Source organism: Pristis pectinata, chromosome 25 (assembly GCF_009764475.1).
Source record: "Pristis pectinata isolate sPriPec2 chromosome 25, sPriPec2.1.pri, whole genome shotgun sequence".
NCBI classification, from domain to species: domain Eukaryota; kingdom Metazoa; phylum Chordata; class Chondrichthyes; order Rhinopristiformes; family Pristidae; genus Pristis; species Pristis pectinata.
The window spans coordinates 13,444,661-13,461,197 of NC_067429.1; the positions used below are offsets into that span (position 1 = coordinate 13,444,661).

General features: G+C 41.0%; 1 protein-coding gene across 1 annotated transcript in view; it reads left to right on the top strand.

The window, feature by feature from the left end:
* The first annotated feature begins 1,892 nt into the window (after positions 1 to 1,892).
* The window catches only part of rnd2 (Rho family GTPase 2), a 71,582-nt gene continuing 56,937 nt past the window's right edge, over positions 1,893 to 16,537 (top strand). The window contains exons 1-2 of the mRNA XM_052038491.1: positions 1,893 to 2,181; positions 2,709 to 2,796. Coding sequence (XP_051894451.1) covers positions 2,080 to 2,181; positions 2,709 to 2,796 — 190 coding nt within the window. The 5' untranslated portion in view covers positions 1,893 to 2,079. The remainder of the gene's footprint in view (positions 2,182 to 2,708; positions 2,797 to 16,537) is intronic.

The window sequence follows — 16,537 nt, forward strand, 5'->3', positions numbered from 1 at the left end:
AGGCACCATGTCTTGCAGGCTTTTATATTTTTTGGCATTTCTAATTATAATCGTCAGTTTCATCTATAGTTTTTTTGTCAGCATTGTGCTTTTTTTCTGTCATCTTGCATATCTGAATCATTCCTGGTGTAACACAGAAGAGAAAAAGCTATTCCCTCTTATTCTTCTTATCAGTTACTGATTAACCTTGCCCACTTGACAGAGGTCCTGTCTTGTGTTTTCTCCCTATGACATTTCTGTACTAGGATTCAGGATTTTTTTCCAACACATTTTTTGTTAGCCTTCCTCCCTTTATTTCAATGTCATTGCACAATCCTCTTGAACTCTTGATTACTTATGTTCCCCTTTAGATCATTTCACTCATCTTTCTCTTCACTTCTGTCTTTCCAAGATCTCTGCACTGTAGTCTCCGTTCTAGAACTCCATTCTTATCCTGGCTGCTTGCTCATTCTGGTCCTCATGGAGTCCCAGTCACTTTGTTCTGCTGGATGTTGAGCTGACCATCAAATCCATCACAATTGCCATTACCAAGATCAGCTCTTTCTAGCACTGTATCATCACTTGCCTCCTCCTCAACCACTGCTGATGAAAACCTCACTCTTGTCTTCATCACCTGCAGACGCATTTAGTCCAATGTCTCCTTTGACAGCCTGTCACCCTTCTGTCTGACACCTCCCTTCCTGCCCCTCTACCTTTATCCACTGGTCCTAAGTCTTGGCCCTCCCTGACCAAGGTTATATCTCTTTCCACCTTACACCCCACCCCATTGCTTCTCATCTGTAACCCCGTCATTTCTCTTTGTCCAGCTGGCTATGGATTCTTTTTATATTACAATGGGTAAGTGGCTTGGAAATGACCAATCAGCTCAACCAAACAATGTAAGTTGTTGCTCTCTCCTATATATATCCAATGAAGATCAAAAGAGATACAAGTGAGAAATGTTTCACCCAAATAAGAAATGTAAGATACACAAGGACTGCTTCCAAACTCTGTATAGAGTCCTGATGCAGGATCTCCACTTGAAACATTGACAATTCCTTCTCCCCCTACAGATGCTGTTCGAGATCCTCCAGCAGTTGTTATTTTTCGCTCCATATTCCATTATCTACAGTCTTGTGTATAAAGATTGTTAGCTCCCTAGTATCAACCGCCTCTGGTCTCTTCTTCCTCTGTGAAACACTGAGGGACAATTCTCCAATTACAGATGACATAAAAATGTAAATAATTAATGCAGCATTTTTTATTAAGCTGAAATTGATATGTATTTTCCCCTTACTCAAAAGCATAGGAGACATGTGTCAGCACCAGTTTAACAGAACGGTGATCGTACATACATATTTTCCCTGGATGGAGGACAGGTAGTTTTCACTGTGACTGAAAGTGATGAATTACTACCCTACCTTTAATTTTCACTTTCTGGCTTTGTTCTCATCCTGTGGGCAGAACTTGGCCATTGGCACTGAAGCGGGAACAAAAGATGTAAGTCCACCTTCCACCACTTTGGGGCACTGTATGTTGGTGTCGAAACACTCACGGTTCTGCTGGTTCCTTTCCAATGTATATAGCTAGTAGGGGTGCCTTATAATACCATGATTTTATGCCATATTGTTTATATTTGCATTTCGCTTTACACTAAAGTTTCAAAAATTGACGGCAGATCATTCATATAAATTCCAGACCAGGTTTTCTGTCACGATCTATCCTGGTTCTGAAACATTTCTCATCAAAATTACTACTTTGCAGTCTGCCGTTTACAGTTTTTCGAGTAAAGTTGGAGACTTGATTCAGTTTGTCTTAATCGATTCATTTTAATCTAGTGATGTTGCAATTTAAGGCCACGCCCAGATGTCGCTCTTTATTTGCATATCAGTGGAACCCTGGCACTGATTGGTGATTCGCATCTGAATGAGGCGCTCCCGGCTCATAGTCTGAGAGCCCCGAGAGAGCAAGTCAGTCAGGTTGAAGCAGGGAAGTATAGGGAACCACGGTAAAGGGAGCTCCTCTACCGCAGTCTGGATTCTGCTGGATAGCTATTTGTTGATAAAAGGAGGCTCCGGCCACCAGGGCCAGAATCAAACCATGGAGAGTCAGATCGCTCGCTGCAAGATTGTTGTGGTTGGTGATGCACAGTGTGGAAAAACTACTTTATTGCACGTTTTTGCCAAGGATTGTTATCCAGAGGTTGGTATTTTTTTTACACGGGAGTAAAGGGGATTTAAGAAGGGGAGTAAAGAACATAATTCTTTACACGGGAGTAAAGGGGATTTGAACGCGCAATCTGGTTCATTGAGTAACCAGTTCACATTACGCAAGAAGGGGAACTCACGAAGTAAATGCGTCCCAAACTGGTATACAGATGCTGCAATATTACGTTCTCGGTGCACGAGCCCCTTCTATTTTAATTCACTAATGATAGTTGCACCAAAGAACTTTAAAAAAAATACGGAACTGTGAGGGATATATAAAATATGGAAATTTAGATTGAAGAATTACCTAACTTGCATTTTGCAAGTGGTGATCTTCCAATTGCACGGTAGCGCTCTATAGCAAGTTTTTAATACACTTGAGTGTTCTGGAATTAAGTCCTATCTTCACGTTAAATGAATTTGCTACAGATAGCTGTTAAATATTTAACTGCTTTTTTTAGAGTCACTTTATATGTTCTTTAATCTCATTTTTAATGCCATGTGTTGCGTCTTTCATTCCAGAATTATGTCCCCACTGTGTTTGAGAACTATACGGCGAGTTTTGAAATTGACAAGCAAAGGATCGAACTAAACATGTGGGATACTTCAGGTCAGTGAACTGTTTAGTTGATAGGTAGTCCTGTTTTAATAAGGACCAGTGCCTCTCTAGCCCAGTGTCTCTGCGCTGCTGTAACCTAGTTCCTGAGTGACTACTTGTCTCCGTGCTGACTTGTATTGGTTCAGCTAAGCTGAACGCAGACCCTGTGCGCCACTGCGCAAATTCAGCGCAACTCCCGTACCCTTTCAGAGGCAGATGCTGCAAATCAGTTCACTCTCCGCTTATTCCAACTGATTGGGGATCGTGTATCTCAAGACTTTTCTTTTGATGACATTAGGCAGAGTTAAACCATCTGACACAGTCACCGACAGGGCGTGCAACCGGCTCCCTTGTGGAGTACATCTGAACCCTTCCATTAATTTGATTGTGGTTTACATTAATCTGACGGGTGGGCAGATTGGCATTAAAGAGTCAATGCAGATGTGCAATGAATATTTTAGTAGATGATCATTGATAATCAAGAGGGATATTACTTAATTCATTAAAACAATCCCTGGGCATTTTGGATAGTAGAGAGTGATAAACGTCTCTCAATGATCCAGCAGGTTGCTTCAGTTCGGTTGTACAGACCGGGGTTGCGTTTAGCGGTGTCCTTGCCAGTGGGCTGGTGTTTGGTCTGTTCGACCAGACTCTGGGCTTTGCCGGAATGGGACTTGGGACAAAACGTGTAACAAAATGATTTCGCTTTTTTCATCCCAAGGCTTAGGATGGGGGAGATGTTGAGGGAGCGGGTTGGTAGTGAACGAGTAGAGACTGAGATCTATTGAAAGATTCACAGTGGAGACAGGAGGCAAACGTTGCTCTTGTGGCACGGTGTCCGCTCCATTCTCTCCCCAAACAGTAAAGACATTTCCCGAGACACAAGGGACTGCAGATGCTGGAATCTGGACATATCCCGAGCTCATTTCATGAAAACTTGAAGAGGACAATAATTTACGAAAACGAACTATTAAACCATTAGGCGCACCAAAGGTATTTTTGGTGTACTCTGCAATGGTGCAACCGGTTTTGTTTCCCAAGCGTCAGCAGTACAGCTCCGAAACTGGCCACAGAGAGGCGGTCGAGTGACTGTGAGGGGCATTTGGTGATGCATAGCCCTACTGGCACTGGATGGGAGCGTGACTTGGCGTGGCTGAGATTAGGGAAAGAGCTCCTCGTGGTTCTCCTTCAAAAATTATTAATGTTTCCTGCAACTCTTGGGGTATTCCAAAAGGAAGTCTTCTGGATTTGTGGGCTACATCCTTTATTGCCCCTCCTAAACTTCCCACGAGTTAGGCATTGAAGGAAGCTGTGAATAAATCCGACTGACCAGCATTGTCTTTGGACAGTGGGGCTGTTTAATTGTCAAACTCTTCCTGTTATTACATCAAATATATCGCACAACGATAACTTGTAACACAAAACGTGCAGTATAAGAGAAGAAAGTCCCAAACAGCATCATTTAAAAAAAACTTCAAATCACCTAGGGTGACATAAAATGGATGACAAGCCAGCAGGTTCGAAGGGGTGTCTTAAAGGAAGAAAGGGAGGCTGAGAGGATTAGGGAGGGGCCCTATAAGGTGCCTTGGTAGCTGACAATCTGGAGTGACTAAATCTGGGAGTTTACAAAAACCTGAGACTAAAGGAGTTTAGTGACCTCAGAGTTCTGTTGAACTGGAGGGAGTTACCCAGAAGCAAGCCAGTGCAGGTATTCAAAAACAAGAATGAGGATTTTGAAAGTTGTGGTGGTGCCAATCAGGGATCCGATGGTGCAGAGGTTTTTGACTTTAGGAGACTGGCCAGAAGAGAATTGCAATAGTCGGATTGAGCAGTGGAAAACTCACAGCAGCAGATGAGCTGAGACAGGAGTCTCCTTTAGCCCATAATCTGGTGTCATATGGAAGCCTTTTGGTAATATCCATCATTTAAACCACAAAGTATACGATTTAATTCTTTTGTATTCTCATAAAGGCCATGGGCTGTCCAACTTGCCCTTCATTCAACAGCTACTTCAAGGCCCAATCTCAACATTTTTTATTGTAACTCTCTATCCCTCTAGTCTAGAAAGTGAGCTTGGTTTGATTATTTGCCCCACTGTAGATGTTGATTCAAGTGTCCAGACAGATCTTGGGTAAAATAAATTTCTGGCACTCTGATAACCTGACTAAATAGTCACAAAGCCAGTACCTTTAACATTGCATGTATTTTTTTGGTTTGATGGTCAATTGCAAATGATATAAATGTTCCCATGCATTACAATAACCTTGCCATTCAGTTGGACTTCCTGCCCTCTGTGGCCTTCAACTCAATGACCTGCTGGCTAGAACCTGTCAATGGCTGCACTCCACAATGATTTAGAAAACAGGAGCAGGCTCCTATGGGCTGATAACTTGCAGCTGAGTATTCCCAGTCTAGAGTAAAATGGAAAAGGTGGTACTGAGAGAGCAGTTGATGGCCTCTGTTCCCAAAGGGGAAACAGAATCCTCCCTCTGCGAATTCTAAAGCTTGGTGTCTCCTAAAGACAATGTATTGATTTGCTTAATGTTTTCAACCTTGAGGATCCCTTTCCTGTGGCCAGTTGTCCTTCATCCTGGATGTTCAATAAATTATTTGAAAGAGCATTTTTAATTTTGGGGGAAACATAATGAATTTTGGGTCAGTGGCAAAATTATTAGTGTGTTCTTATCCTGAAAACTCATTTGCTGTACTTTTTATTATAAGCAAAGATACAATTGTGATTTTACGGTTAATGATTATTTTCATGCAGTATGATCTAGTGAATGATTTTCACCTCTAGTGGCTGCTATTTAGAGCATCTCTCTATAAAAAGAGACCTGCAATCAGGAATTAGGACCCAACAGAGGTCTCTTCCAGTGTAGCTGCTCCCTGCTGTCTCTTTCAGTGCTCTTTCATATGAGGAGTATTGTCTGAAGCTACAATGAGCCTTTCCAAAGATGAATTCCTGCATCAATAGCCTAAAGAGAGCTTGAAACCACTGCTTTTGCCCTTGAAGATCATCTTTCATGTTTAAAGTGCCTGATGTGTGTCATGCTGAAAGCAAAGGCTGCACTTTTCCATGTTTTTCTTCTCTGTCACTAGGGATTTATTTTGCAGGAAATATGAACTGCAAGGATTTGCATTGATTTACTTGGATTCAATGACCATAAAACCTGTTAGACCATAAGAGGGGAAATACTCTGTTACCCAGCCATGTTTAATAGGGTGAATTAGAGCAGTTGTAATTGATTTATAAAACAAGGTCCTAATTAAATTTAATAGATTTATAAAGGAGCTCTACAGCCTTTTTTTTCCCCACTAGGAGTTTTCAGTTAAACCAAATGCAACTCGATGTTTTACCTGTTCCTGTGACCGTTAGTGTAGCACTTACTAGGGATGGGTTACTCAGTTTCAGAGCTTTCCTTTCTAAAATGTTTACTCATTGATTAAATCAAGGTTAACTTCTAAAAACAGAAATAATCAGAATCAAATGATTATAACTACTCACTTTAAACTGGAAAAAAACATTTATTTATTAAATAAATATAATCTGACAATGCTGAAAATACACAACTGGTGAATAGGTGATTGAAAGGAGTAAAATTGGTCTGTTCTAACTGTGTCTGTGGTCAATATGCTAGACTGTCTTTTCTCATTACTTTACTGTTGAAAGAGCCATCAGTTTTTTGCTATTAATATTGCAGTTTCATCCTATGGTAGATTTCAATGAAACCCTTTTAATACATCAATGGCTTCCAATTAAATACAATGAATTTTGTACAAATGAACTATTAATTGCTTCATTGCCTAACATTCCAAATTATATAAGTACATTTGTTGTTTTAGTCTGTCTGCTACATCTAATTGCTTTTGTGTAATGTAACCACACAAATTACTTTTTTAAATTCTCTAAACACTGCAATAAATTAAACCTAGCTGCTATTTTCATTCATATAATGTTTTAAAAGCCCAAGTAAAACAGCTGAATTAAAAGTGTGCTACTATAATTTAAAAGTTCCATAAGGGAATTTGGTAGCACATGTGAGTGCACTGCATCATTTTCAGTGAAATGGGAAAATAATTGAATGTGTTTTCATCTTTCTGTAAACAAGGAGATTATTTTGGGACAGGCCCTCGCCTCACACAGGATTCTATAGTGTGGGAACCTGTGGTTTCTGATAACAAATTTCCTCGCTTTCTCTGCAGCTTGAGGAATGTTGATGAGATTTGGTACATGAATAGACTAGGGCTTAATTCTGACCTCTTGTTAGTTCCCAGAGCTATAGGCACCCAGTGTTGATAGAAGATTGATTGAAAGGGGATGCTAATAAACACAACTTCCATTTTAACTGCATTCCTCCCAACTTGCATTTTCATTAATCCAAAATCATACTGTAACTTCTTTGGAATGATTACTTTTAATCTTGAAAGAGTTTGGCAGGTACATGATGCAGCAATTTATTTGGGAATTGCACTAGCTTTTGTCACTTTTACTAACTCCTGTTTCTCATCATAGATGCAATGCAATGTTTTTTTCTAATGACCTTAGATTTCAAAATGCACTGAACTTACATTGCTATAGTTTTTACTTAATATAATTCTGGAATGTTGCCTAGATTTGTCAGAGAGTTAATGTTAATCAAATTCAGTTTGCAAAGGACCTAGAATTCTAATTTTAATGAGGTCACCCTGTACGTCCCTGATGCAGAAATCAAGTTGGGGGCACTAAGGGTGATTTGCACATAGAAATAACAGGGTGAATTTCCGGAGTGACACAAAATGACCCAGAAATAGTGTCTCACTTTGGAAAATATTGAGCTTTCAACTCATAATGTCAATAAAAGCAGCTTTATGCAATTGAATTTCCAGGGAATACTCATAGAGAGAAGTAGCATGGAAACAGGCCTTTCGGCCTATCGAGTCCATGCTGATCATTAACTGCCCATTTACACTAATAAGATAAGACTAGTCACATGTACATCGAAACACACAGTGAAATGCATCTTTTGCGTAGAGTGTTCTGGGGGCAGCCCACAAGTGTCACCACGCTTCCGGTGCCAACACAGCATGCCCACAACTTCCTAACTCGTAGGTCTTTGGAATGTGGGAGGAAACCGGAGAATGTGGAGGAAACCCACGCGGACACAGGGAGGACGTACAAATTCCTTACAGACAGCGGCCGGAATTGAACCCGGGTCACTGGCGCTGTAAAGTGTTATGCTAACTGCTACACTACCGTGCCTGCCCTACACTGCTGTGCCTGCCCACATAATCCTGCATTAACCTCGTTGTTTTTATTCTCCCCACATTCACATCTGCTCCCTCCAGCTTCTATCATTCACCTACATACTAGGGGCAATTACAGTGGCCAATCATCCAACCAACATGCACATCCTTCAGATGAAAATGGCAAAGCCAGAGGAAATCCAAGCGATCACAGGGAAAACATGCAAATTCCACACAGACAGCACCCGAGGTCAGGATTGAACCCAGGCCTTCTACACTGTGAGGCAGTGGCTCTACAGCTGTACCACGGTTCCACTAGTTGGCTGGAATTAACTAGCTGGTGATCTGCATCTCTCTGTTGCCAGTCACTTCAACTCCCCCTCCCACACTATCACTGATACGTCAGTCCTCGGCCTTCTCCACTGCCAGGAGAATTCCAAGCACAAACTAGAGGAACAGCACCTCATTTTCCATCTTGGAACCTTGCAGCCTAATGACATGAACATTGAATTCTCCCACTTTAAGTAATCCCCCCCCTTCCCCACAACCCCACCCCCCCCCCCCCACCATACTTCTTCCCTTTCCTAGCCTCTTTTATTTCTACCTCTTTTTCCCTTCTCTCCTTACCTTTGACCCATCCCCAGTGGATCTGCTCTCCCCTCCTCTCCCGCACCTGCCTATCACTATCCCTTAACTACATCTACCTATCACCACCCTGTGCCCACCCCGCCTCCCCTCTTTTGCCCACCTATCACTGCTCTGCTTTTCCCTCTTATATATTGGGTCTCCCCTTTTCCTATCTTCAGTCCTGAAGAAGAGTCCTGACCCAAAACGTTGACTGTCTGCTTTTCTCCACGGATGCTGCCTGGCCTCCTGAGTTCCTCCAGCATCATTGTGTTTTTCATCTAGATTCCAGCATCTGCCGTCCTTTGTCTCCCTAGTTGGCTAGAATTAGCTAGGATCATACTAACACATTGTAATGAGTTGATGCAGGCCTGAGCATGTGTTGTATCCTTCTCAGCATGTGTCTGGATGTTGGGACTAGGACTTGCTGGGGTGTCATAGAATTCCTTGGCTTCCAAATATGTATGCAGTAGGCCTTCCCATGAAGAATATGGGTTAGGCCCTGAAGAGCACTACATCCTATAGAACCACATTGCAGCACAACTTGTGCACAGAAGAGGAAAAGGTGGAAATAAAAGGTGTCAGAAAAATCAAACAAAAATACTATTTGGGTGTTTTAAATTACGATAATTACAAATGGTGCATTTCTCCCAACAAACCCACTTTCCCCTCTCTCCTGGCCCTTTTCCTGCTGCCTTCTCTCCACATGATGGGTCTCGTATTACGCCCCATGTCACATCTGGGCTGCTTCAGGAATTGATTGATTTGCTTTGGCCAAAACAGTGAGAAATCTTAACCTCGGAGAGTGGGTGGGTTTTGTGATGGCAGGAGATTAAATTCAGGAAAGCAGGCAGTAATTCAGATCTGCTTTATGGGTTTACTAACTTCCAAATTTAACTTGAGTATATCTGACAGCAATTGGGAAATCCCTGCCAGGGAGGTGTGTTGTTAATTTAAATATATTAATCCCTTATTAGGAGCAGCCCTGCTCCCCAAGCTCTATGAAACTCATGAGAAACAGAATGACGTTAGATGGGGGTTGAGAAGCTGAAAATATAATCTTACAATAAATTCCCTAGCTTCACATCTACTCTCCTAAGTGACTGTGAAAGATTTTCTTCAGAGGCATTGTGTTGGTTTTTTCCCTTGGTAAACTTTGGTGAAAGCATTGTTGTTCAGCGTCCACATTTTTGAGATGGCTTTGGAACTTGCCTACTGCAGTTGGCTGGTCTCCAACAAGATTGGAAGGTGGTGCTGCTCAGATTGTAATATTGCCCGACCCTGAGGAAGAATGGACCAAGTTATCACAGGAGCCTTAGGGTCGGCAGGAGTCACCTGCTGACCCAGCTGCGGCTGTAACAAAGAGCTTGTGTCAGAGAAGAGCTCAAAGGAAGTGACGCCCTACACATGGTATATTCAGAACAAGGCTCACTTTCCCCTATGTGCTGCAACAATAATATCCCAGGAGGCTTAGACCAGAGACTGGCAGATCTCCACACTGGCCTACTGCCATCCAGTTTTGGTGTTGACTGCAGTCTTTTCCTTCCCATGAACAGGGAAGATTATGGGCCTGTCCCTGTGAATCCATATGGCGTAACATCAAGCAGCAGAAGTCAACAACAGAGGAAATGGATTTAAGTTCATCGGTGGATGGATTAGAGGTGTGGGGGGGGGGGGATGTTGAGGAAATGTTTTTCACTTGAAGACTATCTGGTCTGGTGCTCTCCCTGGAAGTCTGAAAGATGCCGAAACCTTTAACACATTTAAAAGGTATGTGGATGAACAGTTGAAGAGCCATGTCTTTACCAATATTGTTTATCAGTTAGCATTGATGGTTCACCTTAGAAATACTTCAATTCTTCTGATCTTCGTCTCCCACTCCACATAAAGTCATAGAATTGTTATTGCAAAGTAGGAGGCCATTTGATCCACTGACTTCATGCTGTCTCCATTTACAGCAAAATCACCATTCTAGTTCCCTGGCACTATCCTGATTGTCCTAGAACTTATTCGCTATCAAGTGCCTTTCCAATTCCCTTTCAGAGGCACTGATTGATTCTGTCCCCACCATCCTTGCAGGCAGTGAATTTCATAACTACATCCTGCTTTTTTTTTAATTTATTTTTTTTCTCCCACTGTACATTTTGCTAAAAATTTAAATTGTGCCCTTTGGTTTATGAACCAGTTGGTAATGGGAGCAACTTCCCTCCATTTATCCTGTCTAAACCAGTCCTAATCTTTCACCCTTTTGTCAAATCCCTTTCAACTTTCTTTGCCCCATGGAGAAAGACCACAGCTTCTCCCGAAAACTGAAATCCCTCATCCCTGGACCCATTCCAGTGAATGTTTTCTGTTCTCTTACTGGAACCTTCACATGCTCCTTAAAGTTAGGTGACCAGAATTGGATGCAAAACTCCAATTTAGCTTAACCAATGTTTTATTCTGGTTTGACCTAACTTCCCCAACTATTGTGCTCTAAGCTTGTAGTTATGAATGCCAGAATGCTACATAATCTCACTTTTGGGGCAGTCAATAGACAGAATTGGGAAGTATATGTTGGCGCCGGAAGCGTGGCAACACTTGTGGGCTGCCCCCAGAACATTTTATGCAAGGACACATTTCACTGTGTCTCTCACTGTATATGTGACTAATAAAGAAATCTTATCTTGTATAAAAAGTAATTCCATCATTTTAGACAAATGTACAGTTCTGTTCTTTCCATCTATCATAAGTTGCTGCCATATCACTTTCTTTTAAGAATATAACCAAATGCTGATAGCTATGCAGGGACATAAAATCTGTTCCATTAACAGTATCTGTTGATGCCTTTTTAAACTATTTTTTTTCTAAACATTAATGACAAGCCTAACCCTGATTCTACTATGAATTACACTTGGGAGGCTGAGGGAGGTGGGTGAAGGGGGCCACAGAGAGGGAAGTCAATTGGGAGCTTACATAAGCAAGACAAGATAGGCATCCCCTCCACAGAGCACCCGGTGACGGCAAAAGCAGCACTTTGACCTGCTGCTAAGGTGCCCTAATGCTCCCATTGATGCATTTGTTTAAATGAGCTTCTCTGTTATCTCTAGTGGACAGGCAGTTACTTAATTTTTATCGAGGCACTCTCCACAGCCCAATCCAACCAAGGCATGGTCTGGCTCAGTTTTTTCCATAATAAACCAAACCAACTCCCACATGATTTCTGTGCTGTTTCATTCTGGGCTAACTGTCTGAACGTAACATCAGAACATGTGGAGTGAATTCCATTGACTATTGCAGTTATCACTTTGTTTTTTCCAACCGTTTTTTCCAACCATTTTTTCATTCACTTGATCAAGATAGTCACTTCCAGACTGCCGGGGTCCCAGAGCTGAGTGTGAGCAGCTTGCTATCAGAGCAGCTTTATCCAGGATTTTGTACACAAGCTGCTTATGTGTCCTGTCAGTTTGAGAACCTACAAAGGTCACAACCCCTTGATCCCTCCATGTGGCCTGTGTCATTCTGAAGCCAGATAACAGACTGAGCTTTTGCGCTCTTGATGAGCAATCCCGATTAATTGATCAAGGGCTTGGAATGCAGATTAATAAAGAGGAGCCAAACCCAAGAACAGTGGCTCAATTATTAGTGCATTGGAAGCAGCATAAACCACTTTAGCCCACACACAATCAATGCTCCACTTACTGAAAAAGATTGAATTGTGCTTTAATAAATCATAATCCTGCGGCAGAACCAAATGACACTAATGTCAATTTAACAGCAATGACCCTCTCCAGACTCTGACCCACACAGGAAATGTTACGAGGACAATACAACCCCTATTATGGTTTTCATTGGTCTCATTATTTTCACATGGAGTTTAAAAATCCTCTTGGCATTCTTAGTTGCTCACAGATTCTATAGCTTAAGACTTGAGCCTGGGACATAAAAAATAAGGGAATTCCTATGGTTAACTATATGACTGTGGCAATATTTGCAGATGGGTACTTAATATAATGTTCTTCTATATGATATTTTAGTGAGGTATTTAGTAATAGATTGTTGGATGTGAACACCTTCAGGTGTGAGTCAGTGGGTAGCTCTTTCTCAGAAGGTTGTGGGTTCAAATCCCTTTGCAGTTCCACTTAGAAATCTAGACTAATGTTCCTGTGCAATACTGAGAGGGTTCTGCACTGTCAGAATTGCTGCTCCCTGACAATAAAAAGAGGATCTGTCTGCTCTCTGGAGTGGATATAAAAGATATGAAGAAGAGAATGGGGTGTATTACTGATGTCCTGGGCAGTATTTATCCCTAAATCAAAATGATAAAAATGTCACTTAGTCCTTATTGCTATGCTGTTTCTGGGAGCTTGCTGTGCACAAATTGATGTGTTCCCTATGTAACAAGTGTTACTATACTTCGAAACTACTTCATGGGCTCTAAGGCAGTTTGGGATAACTTGAGGCCATGAAATGTGCAGCATCTCTGACGCTGCTGTACTTTCAGTACTGCACTGGCCTAGATTTCTAAATGAGACTGGAGAAGGATTTGAGCCCACAACCTTTGGAGAAAGAAAGTTTTTTACATATTACAAGTCCATCTACTAATGTAGTTATTGATTATTTCCAGCCTGATAAACTGCAAAGACATAAGTACATCTGTAGAGAATAATCTTGCTGAATGTGCCAAAGCAAGGAAGCTTTCACAAATGTATTTAGAGTGCTGCCCTACTCAACAACCACAGTATTTTTTAATCCTAAAATACAAGACCAAATCTGTAATGATGTGCATGTCAGAACATTGTGGAGATGCTACTACAATGTAATCACAGGTATTGGCTGTCGGTGAGATGTCATGCAAAGTCTTACTTTTTACAATGTAATCAAAAAGTTAAACAAAATCAGATTTTCCTATCCCATGGTGATGGTAGCAACTTATTTATTGATGTCCAAACTTTGGAGCCAGATTATGGTATTTGGTGTGCCTGCGTGATTGGCCATGTATCCTTTAACAGATTGGAGGGGGCAGTCTTTACAATGTGTTCCATTGTTTGGCTTTCATTGCTGCAGTGACAACTAGGATTGGATTTGGGTTTCCATCAGTGTATAAGGTGACCATATTTTCTTTGTCTGGTTCATATTTGGCTCTCCACATGCTGTGTAGAGGATAAAAAAGGAAATTATGAGTGGTGTAAATCTGTAATAAAAATAGAAAATTCTCTGAATGTTCAAGAGGTTGTTCAGTTTATGAAAGTGAATATGAGACAGTAGGTTAACATTTGGAATGGAATCTGCCTTGTTGCTTGCTGTCTGACCTGCTGTACATATATAGCACATTCTGTGTTGATTTAATTTACACCTGCTGAATTCCACATTTCATTATTTTGTTGAACTGGCTGTCTGTACAAAAGATGTTATGATGTTGAATACACCAATTTATTCATTCATAAGAAGCTTGCTGTGGATACAATTTACAATCACATTAAAACTAACTGCAAATAATTCAAATGGATTGCATGTTTTTACTTCGGGGAGTTTTGAAATAGCCTTCATTTCTGGGAGTACCAGACAGTTTGTTTTCTAAAATAAAAATTAAAGATGTAAATATAATAAGGGAATTCTTTCTGTCTAATCTTTACAGCTCAATGTTGCTTCAGCCTATGGCTGGATCAGCTGGAGTAATACATACACTAAGAAGCCTTTTACATCTGTCACTGTCATTGTGTAATGTGGTGTCTGGGAACTGGGGTGTGAGTTGCAGGTGGGCAGTAAGATACAGCTGCAGAGGACTGTGCACAGCTTGGCCCCATTCAATGTTCCAGTCCTAGTGAGTTATCAAATGCTATTCCACGGCAAGTTAATCTAAAGGGACTTTGCCACTAACCAAGTTGAATTAATGCATGTGTTCCCTTCAACTTAGAAAATTTTCTCTCCCCTCTCTTGCTATAAAGCAACCCCCTAACTTTTTTTAAAAAATTAATCATTGTCAGTGTGTGATGGAGGGAGAGTGAAGCTGATGGGGGGGAAAGGTGTTATGTTGTAGTACCAATCTTTTTTTTTATCCAAAGGATTTTACCTTTGATCCATAATCCCACTCAACGTGGCTGTAGGCCACAAATGGCTTTGAGTTTATCTCAAGAGTGCTGAGCAAAATCACAGTATTTATTACAAGAAGAGGAAGGCACACCCTAAAAATACAGTGTCCCTCAAAGATGTCTGCTTCAATTTTCTAATAAATCATCACCAAAGTGAGGGAATTATTTTCAGAGTACCTCATTTTTGCTTTTCTGTTCCTTTCCTCTTTGTCTTCATCTAAACAGGAGCATAAACTGTGGAAATTACCATAATATCTATGGTGGTGAGAGGATTTGTGATATCGGTGAAATACAACAACTTCAGGTTATATAGCACCTTTAACGTGGTACGACAACACCAAGGTGTTTCATTAATCAAAAATTGATGTGGAACTGCAGGGTTCACGGCAGATGTTCCAAAACTCAATCAAACATGTAGCTTTACGGAGTATACTGGAGGAGGAGGGAGAGTTAGAGTGGGTTGGAGGCCTAACTCCAGAGTCTTGGCAGCGATGGCATGGCTACCAGTGGTGGGGCAACTAAATTTGTCGATGATCAAGTAGCTAGAATTGAAAGAGGTCCGATATCTCAGTGGGTTATTGGACTGGAGTAGAATTACTGAGGTAGGGAGGTAGAATGTCAGCTGCAATCCTCCTTTATCTGGCCTCACCCCACAAAAGTTACTCATGAGTGAATTTTGTCTGTAATTAATTTGGCAACAGATCTTCTGTAAATAGGCTGTCTGTCTGTCTGTTTACACTGTCAGATCCTAATTAACGTTAACTGAAAACGTGCAGCATGAGTCCTCATTTAAGTTGTGCAGAGTTTGTCACTGTGGAGTGATAATACTAATTTGTGGAAATGCTTTGAAAAGCAATCAGCAGTGTGGATACTTGCTTCAGACTGAGTTTGAATGAATCTATTGTTTTTGGTTTAAAATAATGGGGAAAACCTTGCTTGCTGGAGTTGACAGATTTTTGCCATAGAAACTTTAGTAATTCTTGGGATTTTCATTCATGCACTGTTGTATGTGAAAGACTGAGACTTGCTGTGTAACAGATGGTATTGCATCTATCGCTATGATCGACTGCTAGACTCTCCGTGGAGTCTAGCAGAGGAGATCAGTCTTGTTGGGATTCCCCAGTTTAATGCTGCAAAATCACCTCTCCAATCCTTTGCCAGGCCATAGATTAGAGGCATAGGGGTAGGTATACTATTTTTAAAAGATATTTTATTTCAGTTTATTTTTTTAAAATTATTTAACTTTTTTATTTACCTCAATTTTAATAATTATTTAATGTCTCTAAGTGTTGGGGTGAGGCATCAGCAGTAGGCCACCTAAGGCCTGGTCATCACTGAGATCTCACCGTCAGTCTCCAGGATATGGAAAGCCACCAACGTTGGCTGTCCATATCTGGAACTGGTGAGTACAGGAGCACAGGGATTGCAGGCTGTTATTCCAGGCTCCTGGATGGACCAATGCATTACATACCAATGCCACAGAATAGGAACTGACTTTGAGCCAGAATACTGGCAAATATTATTGTAAATAACCACTGCACTACGTTCTCAGTGATAAGTTGCATAGAATTCTGGTTTAAATCCTACCATGGTAGATTGTGAATTTGTTTTAAGATTTAAAAAGAAATTGGACAAATCCAAGTTGATGTTATCATTGTTGTTGTAACTGTTGGCATAACTATGTCTTGAAGGGAAAATCTCATTATTAAAGCAACAAATTATTGAGATCCTATTGAGCCCTTGTTGGTTATAATTGAGTTTCTGCCAAGGTTTAAAAGGTTAAAATCACAAGATTGGACTACATAAACCAACTTTTTCACTACCATATTAATGGA